This window comes from Vanacampus margaritifer, chromosome 11 (genome assembly GCF_051991255.1).
Source record: "Vanacampus margaritifer isolate UIUO_Vmar chromosome 11, RoL_Vmar_1.0, whole genome shotgun sequence".
In the NCBI taxonomy this organism is placed as follows: Eukaryota; Metazoa; Chordata; class Actinopteri; order Syngnathiformes; family Syngnathidae; genus Vanacampus; species Vanacampus margaritifer.
Genome location: NC_135442.1, coordinates 2,900,899 through 2,923,998, shown reverse-complemented (window position 1 = coordinate 2,923,998; position 23,100 = coordinate 2,900,899). Strand labels below are relative to the sequence as shown.

The window sequence follows — 23,100 nt, the reverse complement described above, 5'->3', positions numbered from 1 at the left end:
TTAAAAAAAAAAGTTCCGCCTACTTTTTTTTTTTGCAGCATTAACGTTCAAATGAAAAATAAAATGATTTTTAAAATGGGAAAATGTTTTTTTTTTTGTTTTTTTTTTTTCCTAACCAGAGACTAAACTTGACATTAACGGTGAACTATTTTGAAGTGATTGATAGAACACCAGCGTGTCTCACAGACTTTTACAAACTCACATTGCCACCATTCAAAGGGACAAACTTGACACAGAACAGTTGACATTTTGTATTTTTTACACTGATTGAAATAATAAATATATCAAGAAAAATATGGAGCAAATCAGATGTAAAATACAAACATTGCAACTTTTGTACTGTAACTGTAAATGCAACACCTTTAAATAAATCAAAAATACTTTTTTAGTGGCCAAACATGTTTAAGAAAAGGGAAGAAAACACAACTTTGGGAGTTTCATGAAATTAGGAAGACAGTTTTTCTTCCCAAGCAAAGAATTGGCATTCTCACTTTGAGTTTCATTTTTTATGGTGCAACCCAAATCTGCACATAAATTGGAATGTGTCATTGTCATTAACATACGCGAATGTTGTAATTTTAATGAAAATACTTGCAGGGCTTTGATTTTTTTGGATTATAGCATAACTGCCAAAGTCATTTTTAACTTGCTTAATTAACAATAGCAATACAATTCACCAATTTTGTTACCGATTTTTGTTCTTTACGACGGACAATTCCCAACAATATGAATAAAATTGACTAATGTTGTTACCAAATTGTTGTTTTTTGTCTTTACGACTGACAATTCTGTCATCCAGGTCATGAAACTTGGCAACTGGAAACAAACTTTATTGAATTTGTTTTTTTCTCTCTCTGTCGTTTTCTTGAAATATCGCTTAGGCAAAAAAGTTATTAGGCTAATGTAATAAAAAAAACTATTTTTTTTTTTTTCATTCATGCGATTTGCAACCTCGAAATCTTAAAAATCAAAGATCCCCTGTAATATAGATATATATATAGTTGAAGTATATTTATTTCTGCTTTTGGTCATTTATTTTGCTGTTGTCGACCAATCATTGACTCAAGTACTCTCATGTTTTATCCTCTCCTCTGTCATACATTTTGTTAGTTTCTGAGACACGGGTGGGGGGGTCGTGCGAGAACAGTAAAGGGAACTGACAAGAGGTGGTGAAAGTCTCCCATTTTTCACATGGAGGAAAAAAAAAAACCAGGAGCTGGAAGTGCGTGTGGCGTGAATGGCAACAGATGAGGACGATACGGTGCAGATCATTCAAACGCTGTCTGGTGGGGGGCGGGCCGGTAGCGTGTAGCACGTAAGGTGTCCGCAAACCTGTGTAAATGTCTTCACATGACATCACGTCAACTCGCATGCATTTTTTTTCCTTTTTCTTTCTGCCAAAACAAACGCTGCAGGCACTAGAACTGAGAACGCACATAAATAAACCTTCGTCTGAACAGAAAAAAAAAAGAAGCGGCCGCTCGCCGCCTTAGCGTCAAGCTAGCAGCACGTCATCACCGTGACCTCCCAAAGAATCATTTTTTAAGCGTAGTGCTTTGGCGTCCTTGCCCATAAAGTGTTTCCCGTGTTTGTTTGCGTTGATGTTTATTGCGAGAAGGTGAGCAGAACGAGACGGCTGCCGATTCAGTGTGGACTTGAGAGAGAGAAGCTGAGGCAAAAGTGGAGCGGCTTGCGAGCAAACTTGCCGCGACCCCCGTCGTGCATCTATCATCTGGCGTGTTGCTTGATGTAATCTTGAACTTTGTTCCGGAAATCCTCCTGAAAAGTACACAAAGCCGCAACGGGTTAACACACATTTTAAGATAACATCAAGTGGATATAAAAAAAACTAAAAGTGTACAATTGTGCTGTCACTGTCGAATATTTTTAGAAAAGCATCTCCCCCCCACCCCGATTACTGTTTATTAACCAGTGATTGTTTATTTCGTATTACATAAAAAACGTATAAATACGTCTTTGGGACACTTTAAACATTTAAAAGCAAACGAGTTAATAACTTTAAAAACAAAAATTTCAACTTGCTGCCGACTGAAGATGACATCACCTGTGCTGAGGAAGTAGGTAACGACCAATCATGGCTCACCTGTTTTCTGCACTCTAAAAACAGTTGGGTCAAAAGTAAAAATGGACCGATCCACTTTATGGCTGTTTTATACAAAATTACCCAATTTTATATATATATATATATTTTTACCTAAGTAAAGGATCTGACCAATATTTATGAGTTGACCCATTCCTGGACTCAAAATTGGGTCAAATCGACCCAAGTAGAGCAGCGGTCCTCAACCTTTTTTTCACCACGGACCGGTTCATATATGTCCACAACTTTGGCGGACCGGCAACCCAGTGGGTTGAGGGTGGGGGTGGGGTGGGGGTGCTTGGCTGTTCGTCGGCTGATTAATAAAAGGCTACGACAACAAACGCAAGTCCACTACCATAACAAGGGTAACAAAACGCAACAGAGATAATTAGCATCTTGACATGTGTCAAGAGTCCGTCGTAAACAGAGAGAATCTGGTCACTTTTCAAAATAAAATATTTTTAAGCCTCGGCTAATCTATTAACCGGAAGTACAGTAAGTTTTTTTTATTCTTTCAACTGTGCGGCCCGGTCCAAAGGGGCCCACGGTCCGATGGTTGGGGATCACTGAAGTAGAGGATCGGTCCATTTTTGACCAATGGTTGGGTTATTTTTGACCCAACTGTTTTTAGAGTGTGCGTTTGGTCAGCAAACTGAGCCATGATTGGTCGTTATCCAATTTCTCAGCACATTTGACATCTTCAGTCGACAGCAAGTGGCAAAATTTGTATTTTAACAAAGTTTTAATTTTAATTTGAATGAGTTGTGATTGTCCCCAGAACGTTGATGAAAATGTCCCTCTAAGGACACGTCTTGAGAATCAAATTGTTGTGGCCTTTTCCGACAACGGAGAGGAGCCAAGCACAGACGAGATCAATTGTCTCTCCGACGTTCCCGAACATCTCCCGGGTGTACGTTTGAGTGGCCTCCGACTCGAAATGCCCGTTGGACAAAAGCGGATTGTTTTGGAGAGGCTCCACGGTCTGTTCAGATTTCCCTTGCACCTTCCATCCAAGTTAAGTCCATTAAAAAAAAGAAGCACCACAGATCGTTATTTAAAGGAATCCTAATAAGACACCACTTGGGCTTCTAAAAAAAATCCCAGCTCCTCTTGGCCATTCATTAGCTTGAAGAAACTCTGCACAGTCTGCAGTCTATTAAACACTTTGAGGCAATTCTCCAGTCACGCAAGGCATTTAGCTCATCTCTTCCCTAATTATCTGCGCGGGTATTCCGAGATTTCGCTATCATCAGTAAAGAGGAAAGCAAACAAAAGCCTTTGGGGGATGAACTGTTTCTTTAACATCTACTGCAGGTTCACAACTAAGTTAAAGCACAGCACAGTGACGACAAAAACAGGGTGAAGGCCAGAATGACGCGGTGCAAAAGTGGGACTTTTGTCGATGGGAAGTCTGCATCATGCTTAACTCATTTGCTCCCAAAAAGGTACAAAAACATTTTAAATATTGCCACGGTCCCAAAAACGTATTTATACGTTGTTGTTTTATTTTATTTTATGCTACAGCATACAGAAGGCTTTGATGCAGACCTCTGACCTGAAGAGGTGGTTTAAAGCAATGGTAGTTATTACAGAAAACGTCCAGCAGGTGGCAGTAGAGTATAAGAGATCAACCAGGGCCCTGTTGCAACAAGCCGTTTTTGTCAGTGTTTTCACTAGGAATGATGAAACCTAGCTATATTCTAATGCTAACTGCTGCAATAGAAAAACTGATAATAAAAAAAATTCCTGATGAAAGAAGACACTCTAATCTGTCTTTTGGTAGGTTCCATGTTTTTATAGCAATAGAACACAATATTCTGTGGGCCTTGCAAAATCAGTTAAAATCCAGTAAAACAGCCGGGAGCGAAGGGGGTTGCTTCAGTGAAAATGGCTGCCAGTGAAAGAGTTAAAAATAAATATTTATTAGAATGCAGTAACAAGTCATTATGCATGTAAAATAATAGTCCCAATCATATTTTTTCTTGCAGCCAAATCTTTGATTTTGAATCATTTTGCTTATCAAAATCCAGTAAACCAGCCGGGAGCGAAGGGAGCTGCTTCAGTGAAAATGGCTGGGAGTATAGTCCCAATCATATTTTTTCTTGCACCTGAATCTTTGATTTTGAATCATTTTGCTTATCAAAATCAAGTAAACCAGCCGGGAGTGAAGGGAGTTGCTTCAGTGAAAATGACTGGGAGTGAATGAGTGGAGCAGTTCGATGGGCCAAGTACAAATTTGTGTGAGGAAAACTGGCTCTCTTTTCACATGATGCGGTGTGTCTGTTGACACCTCAGATTTTCCCACCCAGCTCGTTAATTTGAAATGCTGCTCAGCTGCCACAGGTGCAGCATAAAGCAATGGCCGAGGAAGCCGCCACGCTACATTTACTTCCAAGCCCAACATTTCCAAGTGAAGATCAAGCAAGTGACATGATTGTACTACCTGGCAGTTGCTAATGACTTTGCTAATAAGATCTTTACGACACACAATGTTCTCTGCTTCTGGGCATGAAGAAAGTCAATAAGGTGGACGTGCGCACGCGTGACACGATCGACTATTGATTGATGAGGCTGAGCCACTCGAGATGGCGGAGTCGAGTGTGGAATTGAAGAGCAGGAATTTGGTATGCAGATGGGATGCGTGAACTGGAGCCACGCAAGTCACCAACGAACCCTCCAAGTCATATTGTCAGCCAAGGTCAAATGAATGGATGCCATTTAACTCATTTACTGCCGCAATGTAATGACCAGATTTTAAAAAATACTGTAATAGTTAGTCTAGATCCTTATATATCTTCTTCTATGACTACTCTTCGGTCTCTGGATGTCCTGTGGCACAATGCTGCCCCTCACAGGTCAGCCTCGGTAATACAGTGAAGCAACAGCAAAACCTCCGGAAATGTAAAACAGTATTTTACGTGGGACTGGTGAGTCAGCAAAACAATCAGAACAACCCACAATCAACTTCTTCTTTTTTTTTAACAGTCTCTTTCCTCACTCCTTCCCACACACACTTTCTTTTCCGAGTCATCGTCACAAATTTCTGGATACAGTACAGTAAACACTTGCTGTTCGCAGGTGGGGTCCGAGCAAAAAGTGTTATTGACCCCTTCCCTAATTTTTTTTACAATTGCCTCAATGAATAATTTAAAGCGTCCAAAAACAAACCAGCTTCCGCACCATTTTGTGGCATTTTAAACGTACTGTACACATGTGAGTTTTTGCGCAAAAGACGGGTTCCACAAAAAAAAAAAGCCAAATGGTGAGTTCATGAACAGCAAACCACAGAAGTTTTTTCTTCTTCTTCAAATATACATCTATGGCGGGTATATGCTATAAAACACTCTGGGATCCATCGGATTACTGTACCATTAAATGTTGCACACACTTGCCAATGACTTGTGAAAACAAAAAGGGAAAAAGTGAAGGAGGAAGTCAAACAGAGAATTGTAAATATTTCTCGAGGTCCCATTTAGTGCCGATTTGACTTGCAAATTGTTGAGCCTGCTTTCCACCCCGCAGGCACCAAGTTAGATGAGTGCAGGGACAAGAGCCTTTTAAAAGCACCATCTGTGCCTGCTCACTGCCTACACCTCGCAAAAAGAACACCAGCCGACGTCTGCTTAGCTCAGAAGCAAACAACAATGGGTTGGGGGAATGATTATGACACATTGATTGAGTTTTCATTTCTACAATATGGAAGTTTGTATCATACATTTGTACATGTAACAAAGTCGCTATCAAGCACTTGAATTTTCTTACTTAATCCTATAAAGCCAAACGTGTCATATTAAATACATTTTGAGCCATCTATTTCATGAGTATAATATTTTTCATTATATTATTTTTAATTTCAAAATAATCTTTTTTCAAAAAAAGAAAAAAATATTAAAAATTAGGTCATCAGGCAATTAAAAGTTTTCATTGTAATTAATGGCATGACTTCAATAGTTAACTCAGGATTAATCACAAATTTTATATCTGTTCTAAATGAACAATAAAACATTTTTCTAGGTTTTCATTTCTTGTTAGCAAAAGTGGAAAAAATGTTAAACTAATAGAAATAGTTTAAATGAATTGTCTAAAGCCGCCAATGGCAATGAATGAGTTAATAGTGGGAAATGTTCTTTCAGATTTTTGGAAATACTAACATGTTTGATATGTCGGTTTATTATTATATTTTTGAGTTTTAAATGTACAAATTTACAGCATTGTGACCTAATGTATCAAATATGTATATATATAATATTATATATAATATATAAGTCATATGTGGAAGATGAGTTTCAAAAAACACATTTTTTGTTTGTTCAAAATAATCAAAAAATAAAGATTTGCAAAGAATCTGAAAAGTTAAAAAATTTCATGGTTCAGGCTTGATATGGTTAATGATTGTGAATATCAATCAATAAACATAAACCCACCTTGTCTCTCAAATGATGTTCAGCCGCGTCAATGTTCAACGGGTCATCAAAATTCAACAAGTCCTACAGGAGATAACAAATGAGATGTGAGTGGGGGAAATTCGCAATAATCCTACAGATAACGTTCCAACAGGATGTAGAATATGACTGAGCATCAAGCGGCGCGTAGCCAGAGGAAGTGTCCTCATCTCATCTCATCTCATCTCATCTCACATTGTGGTGACACGTTGGCAAGTGCGGCAAATTTCAATTAAAAACTCTTGAGCAATCTTCCAGGACTTGCTGTCAAAAGCACAAAATCTCATTTTGTTTTCTTGTTTGTATTTCACGGCATTTCAAGCCCACACCCCCATAATGGGAACGATTATTTCCCCCATGTCGGTGTGATAGCCCCATTGCAGCTGTCAACGGAGATAAGCAATGACTCTGTTGTAACTCAATTACAGCTTGACTAATATCACTTGTGTGACCTACATACAGATAAACAATTTTAAAACTTGGAACTGTGTGGGTCGACACGCTCACGGGATAAGGCCGGCGAGCAAAATGCTAATGCTTATAATCAACTCACATCAAAGTGACTGAACTGAGAACGCACATTTTTACTTTCCTTTTTTGAGGGCACAACTTTTGATCCCAAGACCATTTTTTAATGCTTCTCATTTGTGTTCGCCATTTTGCATATGGATGAGATGATTTACACAAAATGGTACCAACTTAAATGTTGTATGCTTTAAGTCTGATGTATCAGAATTTAAATGATAAACTGTCATTCCACTGTGCAAGCCTTATCGTGTGTATTTACAATCCCCTCCAAAAGTATTGGAACAGAGAAACAATTTCAATTGGCTACTAAAAATGAATTTGAGATGAGATGATTATCATTAACTTTCTATTATCTTTTGGGACAGTAATGCTGCATTGGAGGATGGCCGGAAGTCAGACTTTTCCGAGTTCAAACCAGGAAGTGTGTACGGGAACGCCCCCTTGAACTCGGAAATTCCACTTGCGAAGTCGGGGAAAAAAAAAAACGGACTACAACGTGACGTCACTCTACAATGGCGACCCCCTTTGGAAACACAGACCCCGAATGGTAAAACACAATTTACTCGAGTATAAAACAAGATATGTGAAGTTTTGTCGAATATTTATGAATGAAGCTAACACAACGTATGTGACAGGATGCCGCTATCTCCTTGCATGAAATTATACGGTGATCTAGTGAACCGTATGGCATGCTTATGAAATAAGATCAAAACAATAAATGAAGCAAAATTGCCAGAAGGTAAGCTTGCTTGAGGTCAAAATGAGTTTTGAGGACTATAATAAAAAACAATTTATCACTATCCGCCATTTTCGTAGTTTACTTACGCCTCGAACGCTTTCAGGTCGGAACTGGCAAAAAACCAACTCGGACATATCCGACTTCCGACCATCCTCAAATGCGGGATACAAGCAACAACTTACAGTAAACAACGAGTTCAATCCCCAGACCACGTCCTGTGTATAAAAAAAATATGTTCATTAAACAATACTAAAAGATGAATTGTCAATGTATTCAAGTAACATCTTCCAGTTGACCTTTAACGTTCTGGTGGGGGCCCACCCTGTGCCGTCAATAGAATGTTCACGCAGTAGACTGAAGAAAGAGAAACACAGTAGACCGTGCTCATTATTTAGGTCACATTTTACACCCACACACCAACACCACTGATTAGAAAGGAAAAAAAAACTATAATTTATTTGGCCAATTTTACCTTCTGGAATGAAAGAAAGCTACAGGACTGGATTAATATAACATTTATCATGCATTTATGATACGTCTTTATCGCCCTCTTACCATACCATGTAAAATTAATACAGTTCAAATCAAATGCAATGTCATAACTGTGGTGCTGAATTTCGTACCTCAGGCAGATCTCCCCGTTCTCGGTGATATTAGGATGCCATATTCTGGTCAGACATCTCACTTTTGGAGGCTAGAGATCAACAGACAAATACAGTACTTAACTCATTCACTCCCAGCCATTTTCACTGAAGCAACCCCCTTCGCTCGCGGCTGTTTTACTGGATTTTGACTGATTTTGCAAGGCCCACAGAATATTGTGTTCTATTGCTAAACAAATCTGTTTAAAACAGCAACATAGCCCTGGTTGATCTCTTATACTCTACTGTCACCTGCTGGCCGTTTTTCTAATAACTACCATTGTTTCAAGCATTCTCTTCGGCTGTGAGACTGCCTCAAAGCCTTCTGTATGCTCTAGCATAAAAAACAAAAAAAAACATATAAATGCGTCTTTGGGAGCGTGGTATTTAAAATTGACCGTATTTATACGTTTTTGGGAGCAAATAAGTTGTTAATAGACAGTATATTTTCGAATTTATTGTGTGCTGCCAATCATTCTTTGGGTCTCCCATAAAATGCTGCTTTTGAATTTGTTTTATTTTTCATTTCACTTGGTTTGTTGCTCCCATTTTTGGCGCAATTGTGAATATTGCTGCCATGACAATCTAATTTCCCTCACGGGAAGGAAAAAGTATCTATGTATTTATAAATCTAACTTTATAGCTATCGTTAATGTTTCCAAAACAATCAACTGATTGGGAGCACAATTTTTTGGGGGGCAAACTAGAAATGTGATCACAGACAAGACAGAGGACATATCGGACCACTCACCACCATGTTATAGGCTTCAGGCACATTTATTTCAAACTGAAACCTGCCACTTTGGTAGTAACCTTCATCTGGAAGGAGAGAGACAAACAAAGTGGTGGTAAATAAACAGTACTGAGACAAATACTTAAGTGTTCCGCAATGTGGCTGTGAAGTGGTTTCATTTGACATTGTTTCCAGTACCTGCCCATTATACGCAATGACTAATAACTCACTAAAAGGACAGAATTGTACCTGCAAGGGACGCAAACTATTAAAGTTAAAACGATTTCTTGGCATGCGAACTGTGATCAGCAGATGGTGATTGGTGGAAGAAAACACATTGCACGGCGAAAGCATTTATCTCAGTGGTTACTCAAGATTTAGAGGTGAATTGCAGGTTGAAGAAATTGCAACAAGAAAAAGGTGAGAATGTGAATTGTTTGTCAGCTGGAATAAGTTCCAGCTCATCCGTTAAGCAGGTCAAGCACAGTAGAAAATTGATGGGTGGATTAAGATTTTCGGGCCAAATTCCAATTTGGGTATTTTAAAGAATTCCAAGAAAACCCTGAAGATTTTTATACAGCATTTTCAGATATAATATTGTTTTTTATAACAATATAAAAAATTGCAGTAAATGAAATACTAGTCAAGTTCATTTGAATATGAACCCGAGGTTCAAAGCTGAAAAAGCTTTTAAGCTTTAAGCGGCATTCTCAAGCCAGCCAGCACAAATGATGAGACTTGGGCTGGAGGGGCTTTGAATCTTTTATGTACGTATGAAAAACAACAATGAGGCTTTTCTGAGACGTAAACTCACAATTGCTCGGTCTGTGGTTGACTTCTTGGAATGACTTTCACTTCAGTTTTATATTCATGTGAGGCAGACGTACGAAACACTAGACTACGATACGATACGATATACTTTTATTTTCCCCGCGGGGAACTTTTTCCTGGACTCCGTCCAGCTGCAGTTTACAGTAAGGAAAAAACAACAGAATAGAAAGAGATAAAATCAAAATTAACTCATTCACTGCCATTGACGGCTATAGACGTCAAAAATTCATTTGAACTATTTCTATTAGTTTCACATTTTTTTCCACTTTTGTTAACAAGAGTTTGAAAACCTAGAATTTTTTTATTGTACATTTAGAACAGATATAAAATTTGTGATTAATCGTGAGTTAACTAGTGAAGTCATACGATTAATTACAATTAAAAAAATAAATAATCGCCTGACGCCCCTAATTTTTAATAATCTTTTCTTTCTTTTTTAAATCGTGTCAGGCAATTAACATTTTCAATTGTAATTAATCACATGACTTCAATAATTAACTCACGATTAATCACAAATTGTATATCTTTTCTAAATGTGCAGTAAAACATTTTTTTTTTTAGGTTTTCATAATCTTATTAACAAAAGTGGAAAAAGTAGAAAATTAATAGAAATAGTTCAAATTAATTTTTTGACGTCTACAGCCGTCAATGGCAGTGAATGAGTTAAATAAGAAGTGCAGCAGTAGTTTACAGTAAGAAAAACAACAGAATAGAGAGAGATAATTAAAATAAATAATACACACACACTCCTATATATATATATATTGCACCACTTAGTTAATGTTGGTTATTAAGCAATTTGATGGATGTCGGCAGGAATGAGTTCTTGTAGCGGTTCAGCCTGGTTCTGGGGGCTCTGAATCTCCTGCCGGAAGGCAGTAGCTGGTACCCGCATGTGAAATCTTATTCGACTTATGAGGAACTGCATAAAAGCACAATTTATTTCTATTTGTCTTTACCGGTATTTTCTATCGTTTGAATAAATAAGTGAGACACATTGAGGATGAACCCAAAACCCGGCAGCGTTAAAAGCAAAGCGTTTCAAGATTTTCGGAATGGTTCTGAAAAAAAAAAAAACTTCACAAGAGAGCTGGACTGGCTTAACAGCTACATTTAGAGTTCATAAATAAATCATTTGTGTCTGCAGCACACTGGAGAAATCTTGCACTTAACACACACACACACACACACAAATATTCAAAAACATTAGAACCAAACTCAAGTGTGACTTTTTTCTAAGCCAGGCAAGAATTGTAATCAGTTTACGGTTTTATTTACTGACTGTACTGCCATATGCATCTTAATATTCATGAGAGGAAATCAATTAGTGGAAAAGGATCGTTACGGCGCCCAAGCAAGTGTCCTCAGTAGGGAAATGTCCTTGCCGTCAAAACAAAAACTTTGGCCATTTATACATTAATAAAACACATTAATAAATGTCCGCATGCGTGTAACCTGCTTCAAAGAGGTTCAAGTTAATTAAAAGCAACTGGCAAAACTGAATAATCCGCCGATTATTACCCTTCAAACATCAGACAAAATAATCCGCCAATTGGTCGATTGGTTTTCCCTTAAAGCGTTATAATCAAACAAAATAGAATTTTCCGACGTGAAAGTACCCTGAATGCACCATTTTGCTTGCGTAGCAGTTGGGAGTTTACTGTAAAATTAATTACACACATTGTATATTTAAATACAAAACATGCTTGATTTTTACAACCTCGGTCGTGCTAATGCCAAAGTCAACTGTGGATTCCATTGACATGCTAATGGGAAATTTGCACCCATTTCAGTTGTGATGTTCCTTCAAATAACGCAAATTAACACACAAATGCTATGGAAACACATACACGGAGAAAGATAACATTACCGGTACTCAAAAACACAAATTCTTCTTAATTTGTAAAAAAAGAGTTATTTAACTCTTTGACTGCCAAAAACGTTAAATAACGTTTAGTAAAATCCTATGGAGTGCCAAAGACGTTAAAAGACGTTTTTTTTAAAAACAGAGGTGAAACTAACCATTTTCTATTGTTGATTACTGAAAAACGGAAGAAGGTAGAAACAAACGTTTTTTTTCTCATGAAAGATGAGAGTCCAATCTTTCATTTGGTAGTATGTGTGTTTCCATAGTCCAAACACATAATTTTCTGTGGACCTTGAAAGATCAGTCAAAATGCTTAAATCGGCTGGCACCCACGGCATCCCTTTTCTGAAAACGCTTGGCAGTCAAAGATTTAATAGAGTTCAATCGCATCTTTCTTCTGTTCTCATTGTGTGTACGCCATAGATGCACGGCACCACACTGCCCCTAAGAGGCCAAAATGTGCAATAACAGCTAGTATTTGTTCTTGTAGATTTTTCAGTTAGTTTCGTATATTCTTAAGAACTATTCACACATGCAACGCAGCCTCAAGTGCTGATGACATGACACTTTTTTTAAAGCCACCAACTCCGCTGACTCATGCGTTCTCTAGTCGCCGCTGCCGCGCTCCATTGAGTGTGACGGTCAATGAACAATTTAGAGATTCACAATAGCTGTTTATCAAGGTGTCCTCGTTCATTATGTTTCGACTGCATCTTGTGAATTTTATGGCTGTCGACGATCGGCAATTACTTATCATCACGTGTACCTCATTTAAAGGCCAAGCAGACGTTAATTCAATTGCTGTAAATTAATGAGCAAAAAGGGGGAAAAGATGAATTTCATAAAAATAAAAAAAAACTATAATACTGTATGTGTGAGATGCTATAATTTTTGAATAAAATGCGCAAGTCTTCCTCGGGGAACTCCTTATCGGATTCACTTAAGAAAAATGACAGCAGCCCTTTGCCATAATAGCTGATCTTTGCTTTTCAGCATAGATTTTGCTTGCAGAGGCATTTGTGAAACCAAGCTGGAGGTACACCAACGATTGGGGCGACAGGGAGACTGGTGACTCATACAGTAGATATAACACACACACACACACACACACACACACACACAAACATGCTGCTTGCTCATGAACCAATTTAGAGAAAATATCTATATCCTTATCATTATCGGTCAAAATGCCAAATATCGGCATCGGCCTTTTCACGAATCTGAAGGCCGATAAAGCTGATAGCTCACTTAGCTGCTTGCGAAAGGAGCAAAATTGAGGCTTTTCATCAGGATTTGTAAGATGTCCACAGACCGTTTTTACTTGTCGCAAAGACATTTTAAACATATTCTGACATTTTTTTTTTACTTTCTGTGAAGATCTTTTGCAACCTTTTACGAACCCTGACGAGAACCCCAAATGAGCTACAGTACATTCGCATGCATTTGTCACTCTGATACAGGGAACTTTTCATTTATGGATTTATTGAAATTTCAACTTTATGGAAAAAGAAATATGCTGACACTGGGAATTTCCTACAATTAAGAAATTAGGTTGAAATTATGGAAAAAAATATTTACAAAACTTTAGGGAACTATTTACTTACTTAGTTTTTAATTTAGCTTAAATCATGCTGATGACCCTGGAAACTCCTTGCAATTTTTGTTAGAATTTTTAAACAATGCTTTAAAAAATCTTTATGTTTAAAATTAAAAGAAAAAGTACATTTAAAAATGTTTGAAACTAATATATTCTCTTTTACTGCAAATATCGGTTATCGTTCTCGTCGACTACTAATAATCACTATCGGTATCGGCCTTGACAAAACCATATCAGTCTATCACTACATAGTATAGATATTTGTTTTTTCTCACAATTTTGAACAGCTGATAGCTGCATGTCTGTAACCTGATTTCATCACGAGACTCAAACAGTCGGTTGAAAGTGGCTCTGAATCTTCAGCCGGTTGAGTTGATCAGATCATGAGCGGAGAAAGTTATTACATAAATTAGCCCCATTATGAACAACATTTCTAGCAAACTATTAAGGTGTTATTGGAGACTTTTTTTTATGTGCATTTTCAATTTTTGTATGCGCATCTCAGACAGATCATTTGTCTAAAAATAGCAATTTGTTGTAAGAATGATGGGGGTGATGTAGTGAGCCTCGTGTGATTCTGTTCGACGCTAGTTCAGTTGACCGCAAGCCCGATGAAGCTGAGAAAATTGCTGACAAGAGCAAAACAAACATACACGGCTGGTCCTAAAAACAATCACACGCGCACACAATGGCCCACTGAGCCGGGCTGTCGGAGGAAAGCGGGTCATTTAAGCACAGCGACGAGCACGACGAGGTTCGCGGGGCGCGGCGCGGACGTTCCTTTGCCGGCTTGCCAACCGCGGACGTGAATGGAGCGGCACAGAACAAACAACGTCTGCCAAGTGGTCAAAAATGGACGTGTAATGTAATCATTGTCGTTTTTTTGGCAAACGGAAATTCATCAGCGAACAGAACTCATAAGGACATTGAATGTTCTTCTCCTACCAGGAGACACTGCCAGCTGAAAATGGTGCAGCTTGTCCTCATCTGGGAAATTGGCTTTGCATGTACCTGCAATTAGAGGGAAACAAATGGTGGGTTGCAAGTGAATGGTCGCATATACATTTGTGTCCTTTTATGTTTCTTTTCTCCCGACATACATTAAAGACTATGCTGGTAAATGTGGATTTGTCCTTTTCTAAAACAAGGCTAAGTTTCAAATTAGCTCCACACTACCACCTGCTGTTCAAGGACATACACTACAAAAACAGGTTGTGGCTACATCTGAATGATTGTGTTGCTTTCAGATATTCACATTAACTCCCATAACACACAAAAAAAAAGATTGCGATTGAAGGGCACATTTAACATCCCTTCAGCTTCCAACATTGGAGTTGCTGACCCAAAACAGGATGCAAAAACTTCCACTATTGCTCATTATGTAAAGTAGATGTTGAATTAACACAGAAAATGATTCACTTATGTACATTTTGACTCATCTGCTGGCTCCTTTCAGACCAGAGGCCAGGGATAAAAAAAAAAAAACTGGCGGACCCACTTCCCCCCCCCACACACACTCGGAGTGGCCCTCACTTGATTTTTGAAAATCTAAATACTTACTGAGTTCAGGAGTTTTAAAGTGTACAACAGTGTTGACCACTAGATGGCACACATCGCTTACCTGCACCTCCAAACCCAAGACTGCACTTGTATACCAGAGAGGACGTGACATGTGATAAATTGGGCAAAAATCAAATTAAGTAAAAAAAAAATTTGTTTTTAAGTATTTCAGGCAGATTACATGCACACATATTTTTTCCACAAATGTATTTACATTATTATTATTTAACTATTACATCTTCACCTAGATAGCGTTGAGATGCTATCAGCCGTTAAAGATTTCAACCTAATTTGCCACATCAACACCGATTTGAAAAGTACACAAACAACATCCCACAAGAACCGTTGTCAGTTCGTTTGAATTTGCCAAATAGTGTTATGCGGATGATGGTTTGAACAAGCGGCTGCACGGATGGTGCACCTACAACAGAGTGATCTTTACTCCATGGTGTCGTATGAGTCCGAGAACTTATTTGGAATAACATGCAGGACGAACACAGTACAACATTAAAATAACTGAGTGAGTTATTTTCGTTGAAAACATGCACAAAATGAGTTCCTGCACTTAATGTTTGTTTGCTGTTTAGCAGTTCTTGTGCCATCTTTGAATGTTTATGCACGAGCCAACAATAGCAAAGACCTAAAAGACATGTTACAGACATGAGGTAAAATAACATTGTAACTTACTAGGAAGATTGGCTTCAAGTTCGGCAACTTCTGCAGAGAGACGACAGTCACAATGAGTACAACAGAATGTTAGGGTTGACCACCGCAGCCTTTCACTACTCATGTGAATATGTTTGGATTCCAAAATGCAAACCTTTGGTAAGGAGACGGTCCCTGATGGAGACCCTGTGAGTGGCGTCGGAGACTGCGCCGGCTCGGGCCGTCTGTGCGCCGTCATTCCGCTTCAGTTTACTGGCCAGCGTAAGCATGGCTACTGCAACGCTGCTGTGCTCTGCCCCGCCCCCACGCGCTGCCTGCCCCGTGACTCAAACGCCTGTCACAATGTGAATGACACAAGAAACATCATCGGTTTGAATCCTTTGAATCAGGGTGTCTAACCCGAGGTCACATGTTGTGGCCCTCAGAGCAGTGTGGTGTACCTTCTTATTATATTATTACTTTTTTTTTGTGACTGTGTATAATTACTATATTGGTGATGTTAACAAGTTAATTTATAAAAACTGGATTTGCATTGTTGTTTATAGCGTTATAATTAATACACTTATTTTAGGGTTGCAGACAAATGTTCAAATAAACTACCCTATGTGAGGTGATTTTGAAGTTCTGATGATTATAATACAGTTTGTTTGTTAACATAATGTTGTGTTTTTCGGCGAGGAACATTTGCCTTTACTCTTGATTTGAATGTTATATATTCGAGGCCTGGGAATGTTTTTCATACAAACATTGACTACAATTATAACTTCACTACTGCGTCAGGATAGGAAAGTAATCTGTTTCGGTTTACGTCTGCGTCGGATGAACGAAACCCAGTCGTAAAACGAGGACCCCCCTATAGAATTTCCAGATCCATTAGCTCAGTTCTGCTGTTCAATATTCTAAGTCTAAAGTCTTTCTATTGACAACTGTATTTTAACTAGGCTTATGTTATGACATTGAATAAATAATCAATGTGTCTTACTGTTTTGCCACTACTTAAAATAGAACTAATAGCTATGTCATTACCACAACCAGCGAAGATCATTTCCTCAGCCCCTTACTGTGTCTCACTTTATAATCGTTCCCCATATAAAAGCAGCACAAATACCCGTACTTTAATTTGTTCAAGGCCAAGTTTTGAAGTTGTTCTCTAGCTCGTTGAGTTAGCTTGTGTGTTACCCGGACATTGTTTACCTGTAATCTGTGAGCTAGCAGTCCGTGCTACACCATAATCGGACGCCAAGATCGCCAAAACTCCGCCCGGTGATTAATTGAGGCACTCGCGACTGTAAATGGTGATAAAAAATGTGTTTTTGGAGGGGTTAGGGGAGGGAATCAACTCAGTGAAGCCTCAGCTGTCAGAACTTCTCTCCGGTATCATGGGGAGCGGAAGTGTGAGGACATCCGCTCAACATCAACGTCCGTGTAGAAAAGGCAGTGGAAGAAACGTTCCTACGTGTAGAAGGGGTTTAGGTAGCATAATTGGTGTTTTTCCGATCAATAGCAGACTTTGTAGAAAGGGTTGACTATTGGCTTTTACATCTGTAAATAATTTCAAATTTAAAAACGTTAATTTAAAGACAACTTTTGTCAGTTGGCGTCTGTGCACACATTTTGACTTGTAGTGGAACTAGCAAAAATATAGTGCATGCATGACTCATTTGTTTGCTCTAGTGTAGAAATTTAGTTTTGTCATTCTCTACATAGCTTGAATTAAATACTCATGTTTACATTAGCTTTCGCAAAATACACTAGCAAAATATGCAACAGGTGCATTAGACTGCATTCGCTTTGAACTTATTTTGAAGTGTGCTTAATTACATCAGTTTTAAGCATCAGGATTACTCTCAGCTTTCCTTGCACACATCTCGCACAATGTAGCAAATTTACTCTACATCACTCACACAATTCATTGTGAAGTTTTCAGCATTATTTTTTATTTCAAGTCCATCCCAACCTTACACATATTATAGAGCAGTACATAATAGCAGAAACTGCATTTAGGATAGTATTCATAAGAAATGGGGGACAGAAAAGAATTTATGGGGGGTGGGAGGGGATGGGGGTTCTATTTCTGGTTGGGCATAAGATCATCAATGGACTCCTCCTTCTCTAAATTCTTCTCCATGTCCACCAGCATCTTGACACCATCCACCACCATCTGCACAAGCTCCACCTCGGAGAATCCCAGTCTGTCTGCGTTGGAGATGTCGAAGACTCCATCCACAGCGTCTGTGTCCACGCCACCTGATTGTACGAACCACATTAAGTACTCATCAAAGTGCAGGAATTGGAGCAAAGTTCGGTTTGGCGGTACCAGTTCCGCGTTTTTGCAGACGCAGCCTCTTGAGAACTTCCTCGAAATCGGCATGCTTGCCCAGGTTTGGCAGCTTTACGTGTACGCCGGCACGCAGGCCGGTGCCCAGGTTGGAGGGGCAGGTCAGGATGTAGCCCAAGTGCTCGTTCCACATGAAGACGCGGCCTTTTTCCTTGAACCTGGCTTCGATCTATCACCGAGAACATTTCAACCTAGCTTTAATCTACAAGTGGCGAGATTTCTAACAGTTTTCTTTCAACAGGCATTCTCAATTTTTTGTTTTCAGTTTGAGAAGCAGTAATTGCGAAAAAAATTCCACACCTCTGCCAGTCCAGTGCAGAAGCGGGTGAACACTTCCTTTATGTTGCCTCCTTTCTGCATGGAAATGACGCGCAGATGGTCCTCCTCGTTCACCCACACCAGGAAGGTCTTGCTTTCGTTGTGCCTTTAGAATACATGTAAAAACGGTTGTAGTATTCAAAAATCTACACGAGAGATTTAAAAGACCGTTTCCTCACTAGTGTTACTTTTATCTGACATTTTTAAATTTTGTCTCAGTTTTAGTCCAGCTTCAATCACGCTTGTTAGTTTTTATCATAGTTAAATCAACCTCATTCCGGTTTTATTTAGTCATTTTTTTAATTGACTAGCATTTTAAGTCTTTATTTTAGTCCAATAAAATAATTTTGTTCATCTAGTTTAAATCAACAAAAACTGTCAACATTTTAGTCTAGTTTTAGTCAGGACAATCATGATTATATTTTATTTATTTGTTGTTAGCAGATTATGTTGAACATTTCAGATCTAAAACTTTCACGTAGGCTCCATGCTATGAAGTTAGCAAGCGTTAGTTAGCAGTCGGATTAAAATTATTTTTGGACAAGATTTAAAAAATATATTTTTTGTCTCGTTTTTTTTGTTTATGAACTAAAATGTTCTTTCATTTTACTCCAATTTTTATCAACTCATTCACTCCCAGCCATTTTCACTGAAGCAATCCCCTTCGCTCCAGTTTTACAGACTGATTTTCAAGGCTTACAGAATATTGTGTTCTATTGCTATAAAAACATGGAACCTACCAAATTGATTAGAGTCACTTCTTTCATCAGGAAAAAAGTGTATTTATATCTGTTCCCGTTGTGCAGCAATTAGCATTAGAATATAGCTAAAATCTGTTTAAAACACTGGGGTAAAAACATGGCCCTGGTTGATCTCTTATACTCTCCTGCCACCTGCTGGCCGTTTTGGTAACAACTACCATTGCTTTAAGCTTTCTCTTCAGTTCAGATGCTGCATCAAAGACTTCTGTATGCTCTAGCATAAACAAAAAACAAATACGTTTTGGGACCATGGTAATATTTCAAATAGAACGTATTTATCCGTTTTTGGGAGCAAATGAGTTAAGTGAAGCACATTTTCGTCTCATCTTCATTAGTCAACGAAAAAGCATGATTTGCATACATGATTTAGTCCCAGTTATTGTTTATTAATGAGGGTTTCAGTCTAGTCTAGTTTTATACAGTGAACAATGTGTTGACGAAATAATTTTTGTTTGGTTTTCATTGACGAAATCAACACTATTCCTTACCAGATGCCTCTGCCGTCGGGCCAGTCGCGGGCCATCCTGGAGGCCAGCAGCAGAGGAGACACGGGCTTGTCAAACAGGAAGTGGTCATCGATCAGCTGCTGCTGCTCCGCATCCGACATGTTCTTCAAGGCGTAGTACTTGCCGCTCAGGTCTCCAGTCAGAGAGCCCAACGCTAAAGACGGAGAAACAAGTTTGTGGACAACTCAAAATTGTGACTTAACAAGCAGGCACACTGATAATCAGGCCAGTTTTGAACCTGATACTGCCGTCTAGATCTGCTTGGAAAACGGTCACGGTAGGCATTGGTTTATATCGCATGTTCGATCGTAAAGTCAATGTGAGCCATCAAGACCAAACCAATTAAGAGTGTGGCACCATGCTACCGCTCACATGTCAGTCTTCAGACTGCTACAAGACATCTGGTTAAGTTGAAGAGGCTTGGGGTCTTTTATGCTCTAAGGGCATTTACTTACCTTCAATGGACAGCTTCTCCAAAGCACGCCTCTCCCCTCTGGTGCAGTGTGGTGGCAGGCAGAAGCCGCGGATGCTGCGGCCTGTTCGGACACGGGAGCTAAGAACATAGTTGGCGTCCAGGTCGTCGCCGCCCTAAACATTACGTAGCCTACATTAGATTATCTGCAGACATTAGATTATCGGCAGTCCGAAATAATCAATGTATCATTTGTTCTTTTCATTTTTAACTGGCAGTTGGAAAATCCAACTCCAAAAATTTGCTTGCCAGAAAATGGAAAGAAAATATAGCACCAAAAATCCAGATAATAATAAACGATGACCTACCACGAGGTTCCCTGGGTTGAGATCGGTCTTGTGCGTGTCTGTGGGCTTGTATCCGCCATGCCTGTCCTCAATCACAAGGTCGAAAAGCTCTTTGTACACTTCGTAGGACTCCTCATCTCCAGCCACGCAGCCCACGGTCATGATGTAGGGGTGACCTGCCCACGGAACAACACGGCACCAAATATGTCTTCAAAGAACCGTGCACAGTTGTAAATGACATCCTAAAAACCGTTGGGTCAAACATAACCCAAATTGGGTCAAACATAACCCAAATTGGGTCAAGAATGGATCATCCCAACTTTAACCCAAAAAGTTGGGTCAAATTATAAACCCACAAAACAACCCCAAAATTTGATGTTTTGTGGGTTACTCATATGACCAAACATTCTGGGGTATTTATCCCGTAAAGTTGAATTGGGTCAAAAATGAACCAAACCAACTTTTTGAGGTATTTAGCCCATAAAGTTTGGTCAATAACCCACAAACCAACCCTTTGGGTTGGGTTATTCATTTGACCCAACTCTTTGGGTTAGTTGAATAACCCCATTTAAATTGGGTAAAGAATGAAACAACCCAACTTTTTAAGGGATTTAGCCCCAAATGTTGGGTCAAATTAAATTAACCAAGAAATCAACCCAATTTTGAGGTAGTTTTGCGGGTTATTCATTTACTTGGATTGGTTTGTGGATTATTCGTTTGACTTTTTGGGTTAGTTGAATAACCCATTTGAATTGGGTAAAATATAAAACAACTCATCTTAAGGATGGATTTAGCACCCAATGTTGGGTCAAATTAAATTAATAACCCAGAAATTGATTGGTTTGTGGATTATTCATTTGACACAACTTTTTGGGTTAGTTAAATAACCCAATTAAGTTGGGTGGGTCCCTTTGTGACCCAATTTGAGTTAATTTTGACCCAACGGTTTTTAGAGTGTAGAACCGCTGTTGCTGTACCGGGATTGTCCACTCCGGTCTGAATGACGCCGTCGATGGTAAAGCCACTGCGAGTGGACCTCTCCTTAAACGTGGCGTACATGTCCTGAGTCAGGAACTTGGCCATGTGGTTCTTGTGCTGACTGAGGTCTGGGAACTCGTCCGTGGCCGTCAGCCCCCTCTGTTTGCGGTTGGCCATTCCTTCAGAGCTAAAACAGATTGTCAGCAAAACGTGACCATCAAAGATCAGATACTAATTGGGAGTTTGGGCTAACCTTCCCGCGCAACAGCACTTCTTCCCATCAACTCTCGAGTCACATGAAAATGTCAATGAAGTGATCACATTCATCTTTCCCTTTCTTAAAGGGGGCAAAGCCCTCTTAACAATACGAGGGAAAAGCAACATCAACATGATAATGGAGCTGAACAGAACTGGACGTAAGAGTGTTGGCAGTTTAGCCAGCAATTAAACTAAGTCAATTATGGAACCAATCTGCCTAAGAGTTCATTTTAGCGTTACATCATAAGACATGCATGTTTTAACATCAGATATTTGATTTTCTCAACTGATCTGAAGAATCTTGACCACTAAACACAAATGCATCCAATGAATTAGCAATAAATCAAAGCAACCACAAATCTGTATTAGAAGCAATTCCTAACAAAACCACAAATGCATCCACTAGAAACCCTTTTAGCAACAAATCAGATCACAAGTGGCAGGTTTGGGACAACATTCAACTCTAGATCAAGCAATACCACAAAAGGTTTCTTGGACAAAAACTAACAGTCACTAGAGGGCCGCCAAAGTTACTAATGGGATGTACCTAATATTAAGAATTTCGGGTTGGCTCAGGATATTAAGCTTGGCTTCAAGGCCACCTGACATTGATATTAAAGTAGTCACACCCATAAAATGCATCAAGGCCTTTTGGAACCAATATGATGAAGTCACAAAGCATTCATGTTTCGATGATGTCATCACCTTTTCCCCACAAAATACAAAATGTCTATACTGGCCAAATTATTAAGTCAAAACAAATTGAGCATTCGCTTTAAAACTACTGATTTGTGCTCCAAACGTAGTTTTTAAATGAAAAAAAAAAATACATTTTAAACATATTACTTCAAAAACAACATTTTTTTTTTTATTTACATGTTCTGAATGAGCACAACAATCTCGTATAAAGAATCACATATAAAATATATATACAAAACAGTCTTAATTCTTAATTCCAATCAAAAAAAAAGAGGAAAACTCAGAGCCTACAAACATGGGATGTCTATAACATTATTCACACATCATTTGTTGAGTTTTTCATGAGCTGTAAGCTTTTAATGTCCATGAAGTAGTGACATTTATCTATCCATTTTCTTAACCGCTCATTTATATAATAGACAGCTTTCCCTTTTTGAACTATTGGAAGATTGATCACATTAGGCTTGATCCAACTTAATGCTGATTATGGCACGTCGTTGTATGTGCTCACCTGATTCAGCAACACTTCAGAAGATCGAACAAACTGTGAAGATGGTCGGGCAAACAAGCTTTTCGCTGGAGAACAACTCTAGTTTTATATTATTCGACCCAACTTGACGCCGTCAGATCTTCTTTGCGTCACAGGGACGCGCGTTTTGCGACCGGCGTGACAAAGACTTTTAAAGGTGACGTGCACGACGCGTGGAGTTTGTGCGGCGCTTTTCTCCAAACTCGCTTGCGTGACGTTCGGTTGTATTTTTGTCTTGAGTTCCTTCCT

General features: G+C 38.9%; 2 protein-coding genes across 2 annotated transcripts; both read right to left on the bottom strand.

The window, feature by feature from the left end:
* Window positions 1-1,588: 1,588 nt before the first annotated feature.
* Window positions 1,589-17,109, bottom strand: ube2f (ubiquitin-conjugating enzyme E2F (putative)). Its single transcript, XM_077580823.1, has 10 exons — window positions 16,900-17,109; window positions 15,860-16,039; window positions 15,727-15,756; window positions 14,425-14,490; window positions 9,203-9,270; window positions 8,434-8,504; window positions 8,107-8,164; window positions 7,993-8,025; window positions 6,526-6,588; window positions 1,589-1,779 (listed from the first exon to the last, which is right to left on the bottom strand). The coding sequence occupies exons 2-10, from the start codon at window positions 15,972-15,974 to the stop codon at window positions 1,729-1,731; spliced, it is 555 nt and encodes a 184-aa protein (XP_077436949.1). The 5' UTR covers window positions 15,975-16,039; window positions 16,900-17,109; the 3' UTR covers window positions 1,589-1,728.
* A 508-nt stretch (window positions 17,110-17,617) lies between these two features.
* Window positions 17,618-22,996, bottom strand: LOC144060489 (creatine kinase, testis isozyme-like). Its single transcript, XM_077580098.1, has 8 exons — window positions 22,834-22,996; window positions 21,365-21,552; window positions 20,409-20,563; window positions 20,084-20,216; window positions 19,611-19,782; window positions 18,344-18,467; window positions 18,023-18,212; window positions 17,618-17,952 (listed from the first exon to the last, which is right to left on the bottom strand). The coding sequence occupies exons 2-8, from the start codon at window positions 21,540-21,542 to the stop codon at window positions 17,774-17,776; spliced, it is 1,131 nt and encodes a 376-aa protein (XP_077436224.1). The 5' UTR covers window positions 21,543-21,552; window positions 22,834-22,996; the 3' UTR covers window positions 17,618-17,773.
* Between the last annotated feature and the right edge of the window lie 104 nt (window positions 22,997-23,100).

Excerpts from the sequence above, each read along its gene's own strand:
- ube2f (XM_077580823.1), bottom strand. The coding sequence starts at position 15,974 with ATGCTTACGCTGGCCAGTAAACTGAAGCGGAATGACGGCGCACAGACG. Across the intron at positions 14,491-15,726 it reads ACTTGAAGCCAATCTTCCTA|GTACATGCAAAGCCAATTTC; the intron begins GTAAGTTACAAT and ends CTCTAATTGCAG. Across the intron at positions 8,165-8,433 it reads AACGGGGAGATCTGCCTGAG|TCTACTGCGTGAACATTCTA; the intron begins GTACGAAATTCA and ends CTCTTTCTTCAG.
- LOC144060489 (XM_077580098.1), bottom strand. The coding sequence starts at position 21,542 with ATGGCCAACCGCAAACAGAGGGGGCTGACGGCCACGGACGAGTTCCCA. Across the intron at positions 20,564-21,364 it reads GACCGGAGTGGACAATCCCG|GTCACCCCTACATCATGACC; the intron begins GTACAGCAACAG and ends TTCCGTGGGCAG. Across the intron at positions 18,468-19,610 it reads CCCGACGGCAGAGGCATCTG|GCACAACGAAAGCAAGACCT; the intron begins GTAAGGAATAGT and ends TGTATTCTAAAG.